We start from the raw sequence: 20,658 nt of genomic DNA, 5'->3' as shown, positions 1-20,658 counted from the left end.
GGTCAGTGTCGCCGGTCTTCTAGCCATCGTCAATCCACTTTTCTTTTTCCATTTGTTTTGTCTTGTTTTCCTACACACCTGGTTCTCATTTCCCTCATTAAGTGTTGTGTATTTAACCCTCTGTTCCCCCCATGTCTTTGTGTGGAATTGTTTGTTTTTAGTGCTTTTACACATTTGTTACTGGTGCGCGTCGGGTTTTGTACCCACGATGGTTATTTTTTATGCCGTTGGTTTTGTATTAAACTGCTCCCGCTATTACCCAGTTCTGCTCTCCTGCGTCTGACTTCACTGCCACCAGTTACGCACGCCTTTACAGACACAGTCAGTGGCAACTTGGATTTAAGAAGGCATCACCCAGTCTATTCGGACACATCACCCAGTCTGTCCCGCCCATCAAACACCTTTTGACCCTCTCCATCCAGCACTATGATATCACTGCTTCCATCCACAACACAGGGCCTAAATTGGATAATGAATCTCTCTTCTCTGAAATACGCTAGATGGGTAATTTGTTGGTTAAATGATGAGTTGGGCAGGCACGTATTGGATGAGCTGAGATGTGAGTTGTTATCGCCGTTGTATTCGTTACAATATAGTCAAACTGACAGAGACTATTGGCATGTAGGCTGAGCCCTGTATCACATTTCTTTGGGGCAGTAGAACTGATTGTAAGAGTCCAAGCGAGCAGGAAACACTATAGTGTATAGTCTATACTCTGATGCAGCACCAAAGAGAATGTTCTGGGCCGACACACTAACATTTAACGAGATGTAATGAAAGCACTGTCCACTGACCCATGTTGTGTCGACTGCATACTGCACTGTTAGCTAAATCTTGTCCCGCAGCTATATTCTTCCCCTTGGATAAACTAGTACATGGCCAACCCGGGCCCCTGGACTGTATACAATACAAAGTCTCATTAGAATAAGGAGATGGGAGTTCAAGGAGGGGGGTTGAGATGGTGGAGCGCAACAGTGGCATGTATTCATGGATGCCAAGGGAAGCCAGGCTTCCCCCCAAAATTACAAAAAATATATAATAAAATCATTGATATCCTTCGTCTCTGTGTTTTATCATTTTCCTTTCATTTGAAGAGGCTGAATGTATCTCACCGGAGAAAGCATCCAAGTGAGCGAAACAGCGCCCCTCTGTCTCTGTATGTGGCAGCCATCTATCCGATACTGTCTGGTCAAAAAGAGTATGACATTCTTGCCGCCCAGACCAATTGCCGCCTGGACCAAGTCAGTTAAGAACAACTTCTTATTTACAATGACGGCCTACCCCCCCGGCCAAACCCTCTCCTAAGCCAGACAACGCTGGGCCAATTGTGCGCCTCCCTATGGGACTCCTGATCACAGCCGGTTGTGACACAGCCTGGGAATGAACCAGGGTCTATAGTGATGCTACAGACTGCTGCGCCACTCGGGAGGCAACTTTAATTGTTGCATCTTGTTGTGTTGTTGTCCTCCAGTGGCTAACTACAGTAGCTAGTCAAAATTGGTCCTTTCCTAAATTAGCCATGGTTTACTTAATTTAAACACTTATTTATAACGGCAACTCTGATGCAACCATAAATTCATACATTGTGCCCCTGGCCTGAGAGGATGGAAGTTCAATATGCAGGTAGATGTAGAAGGCTAATGTTAACTAGCTAATGTTTTGTCAACATGAAAGAGAGAAGGATCGGATTGGCTCTTTCTCTCACACAGTAGCATGTCAAACAAGTTTTTTTCTACTTGCCACAACCACACACACACACACACACACACACACACACCACACACACACACACCACACACACCACACCACACACACACACACACACACACACACACACACCACACACCACACACACACACACACACACACACACTAAAGATAGGTGATTTGATGATGTTGAAATGTTGAAGTTGAAATGGACTTGCAGTAACTCTCTGTGGTTCTAAATCAATAGTAGTTTAGTAGTTCAAAAATGTCAGAAACATTAACTTACTTGACCATGCTGTAGGTCATGTAACTGTTGTTACATGCAATATGCTTTGTAAACTTCACCGGACAGAGGTTGCTTTCTGGTTTTGTGGCGAAACAAATGTGTTGTTGAATTTATTTTGCCACTATATCTTCTTATTGTCTCAGCCTTAGGTGTATATTTCACAGTCGCAAGGCAGTTAACTAACAGGTTATAGAGAAAACAACGCAATTATCACAACACATAGATTGTAATAACGCTATTTTTTTTGGCTTGGCTTCACCAGTGATTTTACCTAGGCACCGCTACTGGATCAGAATGAATCACATGCAGCTAAAAGGGGTGTTCACATTTCAAGGACTGCAAGGCTACTGCTGGACCTGGGTCTTCCCCATGCCTCGGCCTCGATTGGGCCTTGATTGGGCCGAGGTGCTGCCTGCACACTAAACTCTGACAACAAGACACTTCCTAAGAGATCTGGTCAATAAAAGGGGTCTAATGTAGTGCTAATCACCTACTTAGAGGAATCAATCACAATACTCCTGTTATTGGTCTGTATTATGGAAAACATAGAAGGACAGTTTCTCCATTGAGGAAGCATTTTAGTCTAGGACTAGACTTAATCTGTGTCCGGGAAACCTGCACAGAAAGAAATGACTTGTGTGCTGTAGCCAACTCCTATGCCTAAATAAATGTGTAAATAACCTTAACGATTGTGTGAATGGTAACATTTGTATGCTCCTTACTGGCATCAGGCCTACAAGTGCCATTCTGAAACCAATTAATATAACACTGAATATGCAAGAAGTAAGAAAACATTTAATGGGTAACAATAAATACAACTTACCGAGTTGATCCTGCTGCATCAACGCAGGTGTGTAAAACACAAACCCAGGACGGTGAAACCGCTGTTTCAATGTAACGCGATCCAATAAATTCATGAGCAAAACGAAAACAAATATCAACAGTTATTTGGAGAGGCAGGTCTTATTTTACACACACACGCACACACACACACGCACGCACACACACACATACATGCACGCATGCACATACACACACATACACACGCGCACGCACGCACGCACACATGCACACACACACGCACACACACACACACGCACACATGCACGCAAGCACGCACGCACACACAGTGGCAGGAAAAAACTGCTTACTCTTCATTTGAGTTGTATGTAATCAATCCCTGGCATGGGACGGCAGGCTGGCTGACTGGCTGGCTGGCTGACTGGCTGACTGGCTGACTGGCTGGCTGGCTGACTGGCTGCAGACTTACTTCTCCAAACTAAGTGTGGAAACAGTGTGATTACTAGCGCGGTGGCATTTATAAATTGAACGCAGATTGGAGGAGAGGAGACGAGGGCTGCAGAGAGACTTCACGTCAACGTAATTACACCACTGGCCCAAAGGCAGATATTTTACAGTACACTGCAGTAAATTCAGCTCCCCACTGCTGAATTGACCACAAGAGAAAATAAAATGTTTTTCATTGCTGGGTAAAGTTGAAACTCTCCCATGGCCATTGTTATGAATCCCATTGCCATCATTGATCTATAGTTCTGTCCAAAATGGCACCCTATTCCCTACAGTGCACTACTTTGGGCCCTATGTGCCCAYGTCAAAAGTAGTGCACTATAATGAGAATAGGGTGCCATTGGGACGCAAAGATTTAACCTCGCTATGACAAGGGCTTGAATCTACCTGAGAGTTGTTGACTCATATATAAGACCATTGAGGATAAAATACTCTATTGCTGTCCTTTGTATTGTTAGTGATACTGAGTCTTAACGATAGTCCCTAACGGAATCATGTAGATGGAATATACAATAATTAACATGGGATAGATTTGGAAGCTATCCAAGCCCCAAAGAACATCTGCACGATATTTGTTGTGGTGCTATTTAGCATAGTGTCATATCATAGGCCAATGACATTGAGATGACATCAGGAGGGGTGTTAGTGTCAGACCAGAGGTGTGTGTGCGTGCATGCATGCATACGTGCGTGTGTGTGTGTGTGATACACAAATCCCAACATGGAGATTGATTATCTGGCTAACCATGCTTTATAGTAGCTCCGGTTAAACATATTATTGAATCTCTCTCAAGCTGTAAATAGCAGGAAATCCTCCACACCCACCCTTTCATCTGGGGTAACTTTAAAAAGAGACACAGACACCGGTATGCCACATTATCAAAGCCTTGGTTATGTTGTTCCGGATGATGTTGGTCTTTGGTCTGTGCTCGATACTAACCATAATTCAGTCAAAACTCTCTCTACACAGCCTGTGCCCAAATGACCCTATTCCAATATGGTGCACTACTTTTGACCAGGGCTCATAGGGCTCTATTCAAAAGCAGCACACTATGTAGGGAAATAGGGTGCCATTTTGGGACACAGACACGAAAAGATATCCTGAATGGAACAAAACCTGTTTATTGTTTAGATTTGATAAAACCAAGGTACAACGTCTGATTTAATTTGCTTGTAGGACAATGGAAGCATGGCTGGTGTAATGGATAGCTGTGACCCACTGGTCACTACATCATTTGCCACCGTGAGATATGCCTCTCAATAATCTTCAGACGGTTAATGAATGCAGTGTGGGTGAAGGGATGTGGAGAGAGAGAGACAACAAGAGAGAAGATAGAAAGAGAGAGAGAGAGAGAAAGATAGAAAGAGAGAGAGAGAGATAACTTAACTTACTTTACTATTTTTTACCTTTACTCATTACTTTAAATGGGCACAATTAAAATCTGAGACTTCCTGCTGTGATGGGGCTGCGTCCGAAATGTCACCATAGTCCCTGTATAGTGCACCCTGGGCTCTATATAGGGTGTCATTTCAGAACGGTCTGGAAACTACTCTGTCTGAACAGATAGACACTGGGGGGCAGACAGACGACAGAGACCACTGGGGGAGCAGAACAGACAGACAGACACTGGGGGGCAGACAGCAGAGAACACACATGGTGGGCAGACGACAGGAAGACACTAGGGGCAGACAGACAGACACTGGGGGGCAGACAGACAGCACTGGGGGCAGACAGCACACACTGGGGGACAGACAGACAGACGACACTGGGGGAGCAGACAGAACAGAACTGGGGGGCAGACAGACAGACAGACACACACTGGTGGGCAGACAGACAGACAGACACCCACTGGTGGGCAGACAGACAGACAGACACTGGGGGGCAGACAGAGCAGCGACTGGGGGGCAGGACCAGACGCGGGTGGGGGAGGACAGACAGAACAGGACACGGGGGACAAGGACAGAAGACCACTGGGGGGCAGACAGACACAGACACGCACACACTGATGGCGACAGACAGACAGGACAGAGACAGACACTAGGGGGCAGAAGACAGGACACTGGGGGCAGGACAGACAGACAGACAGACACTGGGGAGCAGACAGGACAGACAGACAACTGGGGGCAGACAGACAGACAGACCACACTGGTGGGCAGGAACAGACAGACGACCTAGGGGGCAGACAGACAGGAAGTGGGGGGCCAGAAGACAGCACCCTAGGGGGCAGAAAGAAACACACCACACTGGGGGGCAGACAGACCAGACAGACACTGGGGGGCGACATACAGACAGACACCTGGGGGGGGCAGACAGAAGATGACAAGACAGACAACGAACTCTGGGGGTCAGACAGACCCAGATCCAACTGGGGGGCAGACAGAAGACAGACACTGGGGGCGGGCCAGACCGAAGACAGACAACTGGGGGGGCGGGCAGACGACAGACGACCACTGGGGGGCGGGCAGACAGACATGACGACCTGGGGGCAGACAGAATAGACAGACAGACCCAAGAAAGACAGACAGACCACTGGGGGGCAGCAGACAGCAATGGGGGGCAGACAGATGACAGACACTGGGGGAGACAGACAGACAGACATGGGCAGCAGGCCGACAGACACTGGGGGGCAGACAGACAGACAATGGGGGGCAGCGACAGACAGACAGACACTGGGGGCAGGAAGACAGACACTGGGGAGGAAAATTAATCAGCATGGTGGGGAACATAATAACAACAAAGACAGATAATAAAATTGATTTTGCACATAACAAAGGACAATACATTCAAGCATCTCTGGCCTGTTCAGGCAATGTTACCTGAGGGAAACAAAAAAAAACTATTTTGGATTGTTGATTTTTTTGGAAAGCAAAAACCATGTTGTGGATCGCAGCACAAACATTAAAATGTTTTATGTGTCCTGTCTCTGTGGGTATTTCTTATCATCAGGCAAAATGTGGCTGACCATACCAGGGTGTCATGTGGAGAGTCCTGCCTGCTCTGAGAGGCTTAGATGGAGGGTTCTTATACAGGATTACCTTCTGCAGTCTGCCTTAAACCAGGATTGTCTGTGTGGGGGAGAGCTCCAGGAATCGCTGACGTAGGATCACATTGTTGGGCCACATGGATGTGCGGCGGGAGCTGGTGGAGGTTCTGGGGGGGTTAGTTACAGTAGGATAGGAAAGGCTTTCGGGGAGGCGGACACAAACAGGGTTTAAACAGAAACAGGTTCCGTGAGAGGCTCACTGACTCCCACCAGGGCGGATTTGAGACTAAGTCCCTGATGCGTACGTGACCAGCCTCAGCCTCAGCCAGGCTGGCTGTTATCTCAACACAACGAAGGGCTGTGTGGCATGACCAGCTAGCGCTGGAACGTGAGCTGCATGGGGCCGGCTATACTGCTGTACTGCCAAAAGGCATGGGCTCTATAGGGCAGGGCTAACTCCCAGCACTGCTGGCCCTGTAAGCTAAACCATAGGGGAATACAACCACCTGCTACAGCTAAACCATAAGGGAATCCAACCACACCTGCTACAGCTAAACCATAAGGGAATCACAACCACGCTGCTACAGCTAAACCATAAGGGAATCACAAACCCCTGCTACAGCTAACATAAGGGAATCACAACCCCCCTGCTACAGCTAAACCATAAGGGAATCAAACCCCCTGCTACAGCTAAACATAAGGGAATACAACACCTGCTACAGTAAACAAAGGGAATCACAACCACCCTGCTACAGCTAAACCATAAGGGAATCACAACCACCCTGCTACAGCTAAACCATAAGGGAATCACAACCACCCTGCTACAGTAAGTCTACAGTAAGTGAATATCAACACATGTCTGGTCAGAGAGAACCTCAGGTCATCACATAATGTAGAGCTATGAATCAGAGTTTTGACCTTTCCTCCCTCATGGGCCATACTGGCCCTACTGATGGTCCTACTGATGGTCTTACTGATGGTCCTACTGATGGCCCTACTGATGGTCCTACTGATGGTCTTACTGATGGCCCTACTGATGGTCTTACTGATGGTCTTACTGATGGTCCTACTGATGGTCTTACTGATGGCCCTACCAATGGTCCTACTGATGGCCATACGGATGGCCCTACTGATGGTCCCACTGATGGCCCTACTGATGGTCCTACTGATGGCCCTACTGATGGCCCTACCAATGGTCCTACCAATGGTCCTACCGATGGCCATACTGATGGCCCTACTGATGGCCCTACTGATGGTCCCACTGAGGGCCCTACTGATGGTCCTACTGATGGTCCTACTGATGGCCCTACTGATGGCCCTACTGATGGCCCTACTGATGGCCCTACTGATGGCCCTACTGATGGCCCTACTGATGGTCTTACTGATGGTCCTACTGATGGTACTACTGATTGCCCTACTGGGCTAGGCATCTTGGCTGTGTCCCAAATGGCACTGTGTTCCTTATATAGCACACAACGACAGAGCAGTGGAAGGATGGAAGGACATTAGTGTTATCATTGTGACATTTCTGGTCCACAACCTGGACCAGTGTGCGTTTTCACCATGACTTCATAATGGTAAGGCTGCCAAAACAGGCCTGCAAATGAATTACTTACAATCAAAGATACCAATAAAAAAAAGATATACTTTCGAAACAGTGAATTGTCCCAATTCAAAGTAACTGTCCCAATGCATACAGCGTCAGTGGGAGATGACAAGCAGTTGTGTACATACTGTAATTGCCGCCCCTGGCAACTGCTACTATGGGTAAACACAAGCAACAAACCCCCTTAGACAGTTAGAAGAAATACGATGAGAAAGGAACACTCATGTTCTGCCTAAAGCAGTGACTAGGCCTATAACTGTCACCAACCATAACGGTGAGCAGCATCTCTAGCTAGTCAAGTAGAATTGATTGACGGGAATTTAAAGATAGCAGAAATCCTGACATTGTTCCAGTTAACTTCTTATGGCTGGGGGCAGTATTGAGTAGCTTGGATGAATAAGGTGCCCAGAGTAAACTGCCTGCTACTCAGTCTCAGTTGCTAATATATGCATATTATTAGTCGATTTGGTTAGAAAACACTCTGAAGTTTCTAAAACTGTTTGAATGATGTCTGTGAGTATAACACAACTCATATAGCAGGCAACAACCTGAGAAAATCCAACCAGGAAGTGGGAAATCTGAGGTTTGTGGTTTTTCAACTCATCGCCTATCGAATATACAGTGGGATATTGGTCATATTGCACTTCCTAAGGCTTCCACTAGATGTCAACAGTCTTTAGAACCTTGTTTGATGCTTCTACTGTGAAGGAGGGGGGAATGAGGGCTCTTTCAGTCATGGGTCTGGCAGAGTGCCATGAGCTGTCCACGCGTGTTCACGTGAGAGTTAGACTTGCGTTCCATCGCATTTCTACAGACAAAGGAATTCTCCGGTTGGAACATTATTGAAGATTTATGTTAACTTCTTTGTGATAGGGGGCAGCATTTTCACTTTTGGATGAATAGCGTGCCGAGAGTGAACTGCCTCCTACTCTGTCCCAGATGCTAATATATGCATATTATTATTACTATTGGATATAAAACACTCTGAAGTTTCTAAAACTGTTTGAATGATGTCTGTGAGTATAACAGAACTCATATGGCAGGCAAAAAACCTGAGAAAAAATCCAAACAGGAAGTGAGAATTCTGAGGCTGGTCGATTTTCAACTCATTGCCTATTCGAATCCCAGTAAGATATGGATCTGTTTGCACTTCCTACGCCTTCCACTAGATGTCAACAGTCTGTAGAACAGCCTCTACTGTGATGTGGGGCTGGATGGGAGGTGTTTCAGTCAGTGGTCTGGCAGAGTGCCAGTTCTTGGTCACGCGCATTCCAAATGATATCGTCTTGCTTTCCATTACTTCTAGAGACACAAAGGAATTCTCCGGTTGGAACGTTATTTAATATTTATGATAACAACATCCTGAAGATTGATTCTCTACTTAGTTTGACAAGTTTATTCAACCTGTAATATAACTTTTTGAAGTTTTCGTCCAACGTTCACCTGGATCTGCGCGAGCGTTTGGACATGTGTACTAAACATGCTAGCAAAGTAGCTACTTGGACATAAGTAATGGACATTATCGAACAAAACAACTATTTATTGTGGAACTAGGATTCCTGGAAGTGCATTCTGATGAAGATCATCAAAGGTAAGGGAATATTTATGATGTAATTTCTTATTTCTGTTGACTCCAACATGGCGGAGAAATGTTGTTATATCTGAGCGCCGTCTCAGATTATTGCATGGTGTGCTTTTTCCGTAAAGTTTTTTTGAAATCTGACACAGCGGTTGCATTAAGAACAAGTGTATCTTTAATTCTATGTAAAACATGTATCTTTCATCAAAGTGTATAATGAGTATTTCTGGTATTAGATGTGGCTCTCTGCAATTTCTCTGCATATTTTGGAGGCATTTCTGAACATGGCACCAATGTAAACTAAGATTTTTGGATATAAATATGCACATTATCGAACAAAACATACATGTATTGTGTAACATGATGTCCTATGAGTGTCACCTGATGAAGATCATCAAAGGTTAGTGATTCATTTTATCTCTATTTCTGCTTTTTGTGACTCCTATCTTTGGCTGGGAAAATTGATGTGTTTTTCAGTGGCTATGTACTGACCTAACATAATCGTTTGGTGTGCTTTCGCCGTAAATCCTTTTTGAAATCAGACATGTTGGCTGGATTCACAACATGTGTAGCTTTAATTTGGTGTCTTTCATGTGTGATTTCATGAAAGATTGAGTTTTATAGTAATATATTTGAATTTGGCGCGCTGCATTTTTTCTGGCTTTTGGCCAATATCCCAGAGAAGTTAAAAACATCCTAAAGATTGATTCTATACTTCGTTTGACATGTTTCTACGAACTGTAATATGACTTTTCGTCTGAACTTTCGCATGGACTTGCCCGCGCGTCGTGAGTTTGGATTGTGTACTCAGATTATAGCATGGTGTGCTTTTTCCGTAAAGTTTTTTTAAAATCTGACACAGTGGTTGCATTAAGGAGAGGTTTATCTAAAGTTCCATGTATAATACTTGTATCTTTTATCAATGTTTATTATGAGTATTTCTGTAAATTGTTGTGGCTCTCTGCCAAATCACCGGATGTTTTGGAGGCAAAACATTACTGAACATAACGTGCCAATGTAAACTGAGATTTTCGGATATAAAAATTATCAAACAAAACATACATGTATTGTGCAACATGAAGTCCTATGAGTGTCATCTGATGAAGATCATCAAAGGTTAGTGATTCATTTTATCTCTATTTCTGCTTTTTGTGACTCCTCTTTTTGGCTGGAAAAATGCCTGTGTTTTTCTGTGAATAGGTACTGACCTAACATAATCAGATGGTGTGCCTTCGTCGTAAAGCCTTTTTGAAATCGGACACTGTGGTGGGATTAACAACAAGTTTATCTTTAAAATGGTGTAAAATACTTGTATGTCTGAGGAATTTTAATTATGAGATTTCTGTTGTTTTGAATTTGGCGCCCTGCACTTTCACTGGCTGTTGTCATATCGATCCTGTTAACGGGATCCCAGCCATAATAAGTTAACAGTAGCAGCAAAATCGCAACCTGAAACACACACACACGCCTGATGCACACACTCACACACACACAAAGAAATGTCAGACCCTTTAGAGAGGGCCTTGTGACTCTGTCTCCCCAGAATGACTGGCCACCAGGTCAGCCCTAATAATAGTCAGCCTGCTCACTCGTTCAGACCATAATATTTATTTTAGCATGCACCGCCGTCCTCTCTATCTGTGTAGTCTATGTGTCCACAGAGATAAGTCAAACAGAAGTGCTGTACTGTGATAATACATCTCACCTCACACTGTGGCCAAGGTTGGAGCAATGCACAAATCTGTTGCCTCTACCGTCCTTGAGACAGATTCCCACAACAAACCCCATGGGTCAGAGACACAGCTAATACATTAGGGAATAACGAGTCAGAGAGAGAGAGAGAGAGAGAGAGAGAGAGAGAGAGAGAGAGAGAGAGAGAGAGAGAGAGAGAGAGGAGAGAGAGAGAGAGATTACAATTGGCTATACTAAAACTCTTTAACATCATCCTTAGCTTTGGCATCTTCCCCAATATTTGGAACCAAGGACTGATCACCCCAATCCACAAAAGTGGAGCCAAATTTGACCCCAATAACTACCGTGGGATATGAGTCAACAGCAACCGTGGGAAAATCCTCTGCATTATCATTAAACAGCAGACTCGTACATTTCCTCAATGAAAACAATGTACTGAGCAAATGTCAAATTGGCTTTTTACCAAATTACAACAGACCATGTATTCACCCTGCACACCCTAATTGACAACCAAACAAACCAAAACAAAGGCAAAGTCTTCTCATGCTTTGTTGATTTCAACAACTATACAAATTGATGGAAAGTGGTGTTGGGGGTAAAACATACGACATTATAAAATCCATGTACACAAACAACAAGTGTGCGGTTAAAATAGGCAAAAGACACACACATTTCTTCCCACAGGGCCGTGGGGTGAGACAGGGATGCCGCTTAAGCCCCACCCTCTTCAACATATATATCAACGAATTGGCGCGGGCACTAGAAAAGTCTGCAGCACCCGGCCTCACCCTACTAGAATCTGAAGTCAAATGTCTACTGTTTGCTGATGATCTGGTGCTTCTGTCACCAACCAAGGAGGGCCTACAGCAGCACCTAGATATTCTGCACAGATTCTGTCAGACCTGGGCCCTGACAGTAAATCTCAGTAAGACCAAAATAATGGTGTTCCAAAAAAGGTCCAGTTGCCAGGACCACAAATACAAATCCCATCTCGACACCATTGCCCTAGAGCACACAAAAAACTATACATACCTTGGCCTAAACATCAGCGCCACAGGTAACTTCCACAAAGCTGTGAACGATCTGAGAGACAAGGCAAGAAGGGCATTCTATGCCATCAAAAGGAACATAAAATTCAACATACCAATTAGGATCTGGCTAAAAATACTTGAATCAGTCATAGAGCCCATTGCCCTTTATGGTTGTGAGGTCTTGGGTCCGCTCACCAACCAAGATTTCACAAAATGGAACAAACACCGAATTGAGACTCTGCATGCAGAATTCTGCAAAAATATCCTCCGTGTACAACGTAGAACAGCAAATAATGCATGCAGAGCAGAATTAGGCCGATACCCACTAATTATCAAAATCCAGAAAAGAGCCGTTAAATTCTACAACCACCTAAAAGGAAGCGATTCCCAAACCTTCCATAACAAAGCCATCACCTACAGAGAGATGAACCTGGAAAAGAGTCCCCTAAGCAAGCTGGTCCTGAGGCTCTGTTCACGAACACAAACATACCCCACAGAGCCCCAGGACAGCAGCACAATTAGACCCAAGCAAATCATGAGAAAACAAAAAGATAATTACTTGACACATTGGAAAGAATTAACAAAAAAACTGAGCAAACTAGAATGCTATTTGGCCCTAAACAGAGAGTACACAGTGGCAGAATACCTGACCACTGTGACTGACCCACACTTAAGGAAAGCTTTGACTATGTACAGACTCAGTGAGCATAGCCTTGCTATTGAGAAAGGCCACCGAAGGCAGACATGGCTCTCAAGAAAAGACAGGCTATGTGCACACTGCCCACAAAATTAGGTGGAAACTGAGCTGCACTTCCTAACCTCCTGCCCAATGTATGACCATATTAGAGACACACATTTCCCTCAGATTACACAGATCCACAAAGAATTCGAAAACAAACCCAATTTTGATAAACTCCCATATCTACTGGGTGAAATTCCACAGTGTGCCATCACAGCAGCAAGACTTGTGACCTGTTGCCACAAGAAAAGGGCAACCAGTGAAGAACAAACACCATTGTAAATACAACCCATATTCATGCTTATTTATTTTCCCTTGTGTACTTTAACCATTTGTACATTGTTACAACACTGTATATATACATAATATGACATTTGTAATGTCTTTATTGTTTTGAAACTTCTGTATGTGTAATGTTTACTGTATTTTTTATTGTTTATTTCACTTTTGTATATTATCTACCTCACTTGCTTTGGCAATGTTAACACATGTTTCCCATGCCAATAAAGCCCCTTGAATAGAATTGAATTGAGAGAGGAAGGAGCACTACAAAAGTACAAGGTGAATAACCCTCTCAGAAGCCATTAGCTCCAGCTTCCCACTGACAGACTCTTAAGGCTGTGCACCCTTCCAGGCACTTCCAGGTGGTTACAACTCCTCCTCAGCCAGATCCTTCAGTGTCTGCACTCCAAATGTCACCCTATTCCCTATATAGTGCACTACTTTTGACCAGGGCCCATAAAAGTCATTTAGTATGTAAGGAATAGGGTGTCATTTGGGGCATAATCAGTGCCACCGTCACCTCACTCATCTCAGACTATCAGTGGAAATTCAGGTGTTGAACCTGGTTGGAGGCTCATTGATTGTGTGGTTATTAAAACGTCTTGATGGTGTAATGACAGCTCTGTCAGGAGGTAGGTTCTGTCACAGACAGACAGCACAAAAAGCTGTCATGTCCCCCTAGGCTACATTATTATTTATTCTCCTATTAGAATAAATTAGCATGATAAGATCCAAATGGGCTGGCTGGATATGTTGCTTTAGCCTGAAGAGTGGATTATAAAGCACATCAAGATAGAGGTTTAGAATGAGGGACCGTCATTAGTCAATGTCTAGTTACTTACCCATTATATAGGCCTAATGTCGCAACCTAGAATCAAATCTTGTTAGCACCAGCTAGCTAGCTAACTATTACAATTAGCTAACTAGGTAACTGTCTTTATATTTAATGGCATGTAGATGTATGTTTACGTCTGTCACCAGAGAAGATATATTATAAAACAAGCCAATAAAGGACCCACACACTATTCACACTCTTTTAACATCCATACCTTCACTACTCCAGTAGCAGAGCACTTACACTGTAGCAGGGATTTCAACTGTATTCATTTACATTGATAATTAACCACATAAGCTCAAGGACAGGACACAATAAATGCACAAAGAGCTCTTAGCATTGTTTTACATTAAGCATGATTTAACCCTGCTGTTAAGCAGTGTTGGGATTAGTTATTTGAAAAGTAAACACGAAGTAACATGTTATTTTACAACATTACTTTGTGTGGAAAGTAACGTGTTAAATTTAAGCAATAAGGCCCGAGGAAGTGTGGTATATGGCTAATATACCACGGCTAAGGGCTGTTCTTATGCACGACGCAAAGCACAGTTCCTGGACACAGCCCTTAGCCGTGGTATTTTGGACATATATCGCAACCCCCCGAGGAACCTTATTGCTCTTATCAACTAATTACCAATGTAATTAGAGCAGTAAAAATTAATATTTTGTCATACCTGTGGTATACGGTCTGATATACCATGGCTGTCAGCCAATCAGCATTCAGGGCTCGAACCACCCCGTTTATAATACTAGTTATATTACATTGTGTTCCTTTCATGAAACAAATCTCACAATCTCACAGTTTGTTTGACTGTCGGAGGGAGCAAGGAGAGCTGCGCGTGCTCTTCCAAGGATAGGCTACTTACTAACTCAGGTTTGATCACTAGTTTCATCTGTGGTGTTGCTTTCCTGTGCTAGTCTACAAGTGCTGAGCTATATATGGGCTGCTTAATTATCCATCTACAGTAAGCCAAACATCTGCACAAATTTCTTATCTTTTCATTCAAAATCTTTCTCTCAAGCCGCCAGTTCTGGTTATAGAGCGCACGAACATGAACCCATAGAGATGTATAGAGGGCACACTTGCCACTAGACAGGAAAGCCCTCTATGGGCTTTGCTATCAAATAAGCGATCAATGGCAAAGATCAGAGGTGTACATTTCTATGGACAGCAGCTGTCATGACATTTCTCCAAACAGACTCTCCACTCACTCGAAAACTAAATGAGGAAACAAGTCAAGATCGGATGATGGAAACACCCGTCCCGGTAGAGATATGATTCTGAAAGTAACACAGGCCTTGTTTGACAAAGTAACTGTAATAATATTACCCAATTTGAACAAGTAACGTGTTACTTTACTCCGTTACTCATTAAAAGTAATCAGATTATGTAACGTGTTACTTTTGAAACGCGTAACCCCRAACACTGCTGCTAAGGCATCAGGTTGTAGAGTCAGGAGCTCAAGAGACCACTGGGAAACAGCCTTGTTGACACAACTTATTATATATTACAAATGAAATAGGTAAAGGCTAAATGAAGGAAATCTGCTGTAGACATACGGTGTTCTGGGGAACATTAACCTGTACACAATTCTTTCAGAATAATTTAGCCAGTTACAGAGAACACAAACACGGTATATGGTTATTTCACAGCTACGGAATTGGGTAAATGATTATTGAAGACTAGAGAGTGTTGTTACATCACCCCCATATGCATGCTGAGACTTTCTGGTCATGAATGGACCTCTTCTTACATCAGATCAATATATAATAGCAAACTGAATTGATTCAATTCACCATTCATCAGCCCTGACTGACTGACTGACCGACTGACTTACATTGCACTCCTACCGTTCCATTGGTGTCAGTATGATTCAACAGCCAATCATCTCTCTATTAACAGCGGGTTAAGATGTACAAGGTTAAATTGGATTAATTGGATTAATTAAAAGTCTGACACATGCAGAACACCTTGGCAGTACTCTGTCCATCCTTGAAGCTAGCTAACAAAAGTAGCGACGTCAATGGGCAATCACATTTCAGAGGCAGAATGATTCAGAGATAGTGTGTGCACAGAATTACATTATGAACTCCCCAAACTCATTTTACCGACTCAGAAAGTGTGCTTCCTCAAGTGTCATTACTACACCTCTGACAATAGCTAAATATATTCCTACATAAATATAAAGTAGCCTATAGCTGCCACAAGCACCAACCAGCACTCCCCAAAAATGATTTATTGTGACTCAAGGCAATGAGGCCATCTTGAGGTTCAATCAGTCAGTCTCCTTACAAAGCATCTACACACACACACACACACACACACACACACACAGACAAACCTCCAACATCCCTTCCTCTTCCTGCCACAGACTCGTGTCCCGGAGGAAAGTCAAATGGAGGAACATGGAACATGGACCACACAGATGGGCAGATCAGAATTCTAGCACTTTTCATTTACCGATGGTGTAGCCGCGTTTCAGCTCGCTGCACCGTGGACTGCAGATTCTCTGGGAATTGGTTGCATTGTTTTGCTGCACCCCCAARGTGGTTGTCTTGGTAACAGGTGGTMCAGTCTTYTTGATCGGRGAGGCTGGCACCAGGGTAGGGGAGAATCCTTGAGTGGCAATATCCACTGACTGGGATTTCTTCTTCAGTCTGTTCAAAACAAAACAACAACAGGAAATATGGAGTCAGTCATAACACATAACACCACATATTCAGTAATAACATGGTCATGCAACAGGAAGTGGGAAATTTGACCTTGTAAATTCAAATGTGTCAAAAGATACAGTACATAGACTTTGCTGCCAATAACAAAACAGTTCATCATATTATGTTATGTCAGCAGTCAGCACAGCAGCTATTGATAATGATGTAGAGTGAATGCAACACATTCACGGTGTGGCATATTCCATACTCTGGCTATGATTAATTAGAGTAGAGATCAATAACTTAATAAGGTCCTCATTAACAATTCAATTTAACAAACCATTTCAACAATATTTTATTGCTTTATAATAAAACACAACAATATTATAACAGGAATATGAATTGGACACTATTCTGAACGAGATATGCTGTCATTGATCAAACATCAAATAGATAATACGTGTAATGATATGTGTTAACTGGAGTTTGCACTTTTGGGACTATTCCGTTGGTTCCCTTGTAGGCCTGGGCAAACGAAATCAAGCACGGCTCAAATATTTGAAAGTATTTGACATTATGTATTTGACCCAGACGTGGTAACTTTCTACACACAATGTCAGACAGCAATTTCACAATACAAACACTGTTGATGCTGTAAAGTGAAGTGGATCACTTGCTTACATAAGATGACCTATACATGATTAAACCTTATCCGATGAGACACTGACCTAAATCCAAGGAACCTACGCCAAAGTGTAAAAGCCAATTAAACGTCTCACCATAGGATTTACACAACAGGCTAGTTTATTTATAAACAAGTTCAGTACAGAGTTCACTAAGCTAATCCAGGTATCAAACATGCAGAAGAAACATTATATAAGTATGCAGCACCTGCGAGTTAACAAAAACACCACAATGATTAGGAAGATGTTGTTTACCTGCCAGTTACTGATTTCCCTGCCTACTACGTTGCTATATCATTAACTTTATAAAGCATGGAAAATCAAAAACATGAGGTAAGCACATATTATTTAGAGAAGATAGTGTAAATGGATGAACAAGTACTCCTAAAGTACTATCTATGGTATGTAAACTAAAGTCCGTCAGTCTTTCCCGTAGACAAGGCCTGTCAGAGTAGCCTGAAGCAGCAACACAAGGCTCTTCTCAGCACTCCTTTCTTCCCTCAGAGGGAATCGTTCCGGCTCCAGCCATTTCATTTCATTCCTCTAGCTCCTCTCCCAGGACAGACAACAGCAAACATGACATAGCCTCTACAAGGTAATGAAATGCACCATCTCCATGGAAACACTGTCAATCACTTTTGTGTCTGTCTCTTATACACATCTAGATGTGTATAAGAGACAGGTGTACAGTACATCCAAGGAGAGACACAAACAGAAAGAGACATTCACACATAGAGCTGTCTCTTATACACATCTAGATGTGTATAAGAGACAGCATGTAAACAGACCGCAGCTGTTTTGTGCTATCCGCTGAAATATCAGCCGCTAATCAGGACAGTGTAGTCTCTGTCTCTTATACACATCTAGATGTGTATAAGAGACAGGTGTGTGTGTGTGTGTGTGTGTGTGTGTGTGTGTGTGTGTGTGTGTGTGCATGTAAACAGACCGCAGCTGTTTTGTGCTATCCGCTGAAATATCAGCCGCTAATCAGGACAGTGTAGTCTGTGGCACCGACCAGCAAAACAATAACACTGTCCACAGGGATCACAACAACGCCTGGCTGGTGACGCCTTGTTCAACACATCTAAACAGCATCAACGGTAAGATACGTTTACCACAATAACAGGAGTAAGGTATGTAAAGTAAGTCTTGTCCAAGCCAAAACCTCCCATACAATAACAGAAATAACAGGAATAATATTATCAAATTGGTTTGTATTGATAGCTACCACTTCTTAGAAAACAAAGATGGATCTTATTAAACAGTATTATTACTATCGTTTTTTTTCTTTCTTCAGAGGTAATTAGTGTAAGCTCCAAAGACTGTGTCCCTGACAACTGGGCTGCATTTCAATAGCCTTCAACTGGTGTACAGCAACTATCCACCACCCTCCTCAATCTATACACACCGTCTGATCTGATTGGCTACAGCTTGCATCGGCACGGTTTATCACAGCTTTCAGCGGGCCAATGGGCTGGGGCCAGAGACGGTTAGGTCACCAGTGGCCCTATGGCGTTCAATCCTATCACATGGGGAGGGAGATGGCAAAGCATGTCAACAAAGCCACCAGCTCTCACCAACAGATTATATCTATGTATGAGCAGCAAAACATTTAATGAGGGGGAAGAGGTTGGGGAAAGAGGGAAGGAGAAAAGGGAGGGAGGAAAGCAAAGGAAAAGCAGACATTTTGTTTTCCTTCTCTGCTGTTCTGTTGCTTGGTCCAGGAGGAGAGCGGTGCCTAACAGGCATCACTCAGATTATCCATCTCTACAGGGACTGGGAGTCACATGGTTTGGCAAGGCAGAAACAACACAGGAAATGTGGGCCAAGTCAAACATGCTTATCACTACACCCAGTCAGAGGGATTAGAGCTAGAGGAAAGGGCTTGGCTCCACTCCACTCGCTTATGAAAACAACAAAAACACTGCCTTCAGTTTATGCAACTGTATATGAGGCTTGTCATGTAGATATGCTGCAGTACTGGCTTGGCTGGGTTTGACATCCATAACAGCAAAATGGCCGATATGACAGTTATGAGTCCCATTACACCGTGTTATGCAACAGCATTGTGAATGACAGAGAAAAACACCATCATAAAGAAATCTAATTTACTGGAAACACTGAATGTTCTGTGTCRTTGTGGGGATGGAAATCAGGCAGGATTCAGCACTTAGACATTAAGACTTCAGGCAAGCCTTACTCAACGATCGCTGTCTGAATGACCTTCAAATTGCTCATGACTTTATTTTGTTGTGTGATAAAAGGAAATGGATAGAAATACACAATGGAAATGTATTTTTCAGTCAATTACACTGTTATGTCATTATATGTACGGTATGTATCCCTGTTGTCCCACGCTCAATAGGCAGCCTATTAATTACCTCTGTCTTAGCTATTATTGAACAATTAGACACTCATTATAAACTCAAACACACTATAATAGTGCAGCCTGTGGCATATCTCCATATGAATGCAATAGTTTCTCTTCAAAGTTGAATTAATGGTCATGATAGAGCCATAACACTGTGGCCATTTATTGTGACGAAGGTCTATATCCTATCCTACCATAGCCCTTTCCTGCAGTCAAATTACCTAGTGGCCTGATGGGTGAAAAGTTCATATTTTTCCTCATTTCCTAATTAACAAACAACATATTTTTTTAACTCTGACTCCCGAGTGTCGCAGCGGTCTAAGGCACTGCATCGCAGTGCTAGAGGCGTCACTACAGACCCAGGTTCGATCCCAGGCTGTGTTGCAGCCGGTCGCGATCGGGAGACCCATGAGGGGGGCGCACAATTGGCCCAGCGTCGTCTGGGTTAGTTTAGGGTTTGGCCGGCCGGGATGTCCTTGTCCCATCGCGCTCTAGCGACTCCTTGTGGAGGGCCAGGCGCATGCACGCTAACATCGGTCGCCAGTTGTACGGTGTTTCCTCCGACACATTGGTGCGGCTGGTTTACGGGTTAAGAGAGCAGTGTGTCAAGAAGCAGTGCGGCTTGGCAGGGTCGTGTTTTGGAGGACGCATGGCTCTCGACCTTCGCCTCTCCTAAGTCCGTACGGGAGTTGCAGCAATGGGACAAGACTGTAACTACCAATTTGATATCAAAATTGGGGAGAAAAAGGAGTGTGCAAAGTTGTCATCAAGGCAAATATAAACTCTTTTTTGATTTGTTTAAAGCTTTTTGGGTTACTACATGATTCCATATGTGTTATTTCATAGTTGTGATGTCTTCCCTATTATTCAACAATGTAGAAAACAGTAAAAATAAAGAAAAACC

The 20,658-nt window shown here is 43.5% G+C and overlaps 1 protein-coding gene across 1 annotated transcript in view; it reads right to left on the bottom strand.

Moving 5' to 3' along the window:
- The window catches only part of LOC111958772 (oxidation resistance protein 1-like), a 181,774-nt gene that overhangs the window by 84,655 nt on the left and 76,461 nt on the right, over positions 1–20,658 (bottom strand). Inside the window, 1 exon segment of the mRNA XM_023980037.3 lies at positions 16,510–16,706. Within this exon segment, the coding sequence (XP_023835805.3) occupies positions 16,510–16,706 (197 nt within the window).

The sequence above is a fragment of the Salvelinus sp. IW2-2015 genome, linkage group LG35 (genome assembly GCF_002910315.2).
Source record: "Salvelinus sp. IW2-2015 linkage group LG35, ASM291031v2, whole genome shotgun sequence".
NCBI lineage: Eukaryota > Metazoa > Chordata > Actinopteri > Salmoniformes > Salmonidae > Salvelinus > Salvelinus sp. IW2-2015.
This window is presented reverse-complemented; position numbering and strand designations above follow the sequence as displayed.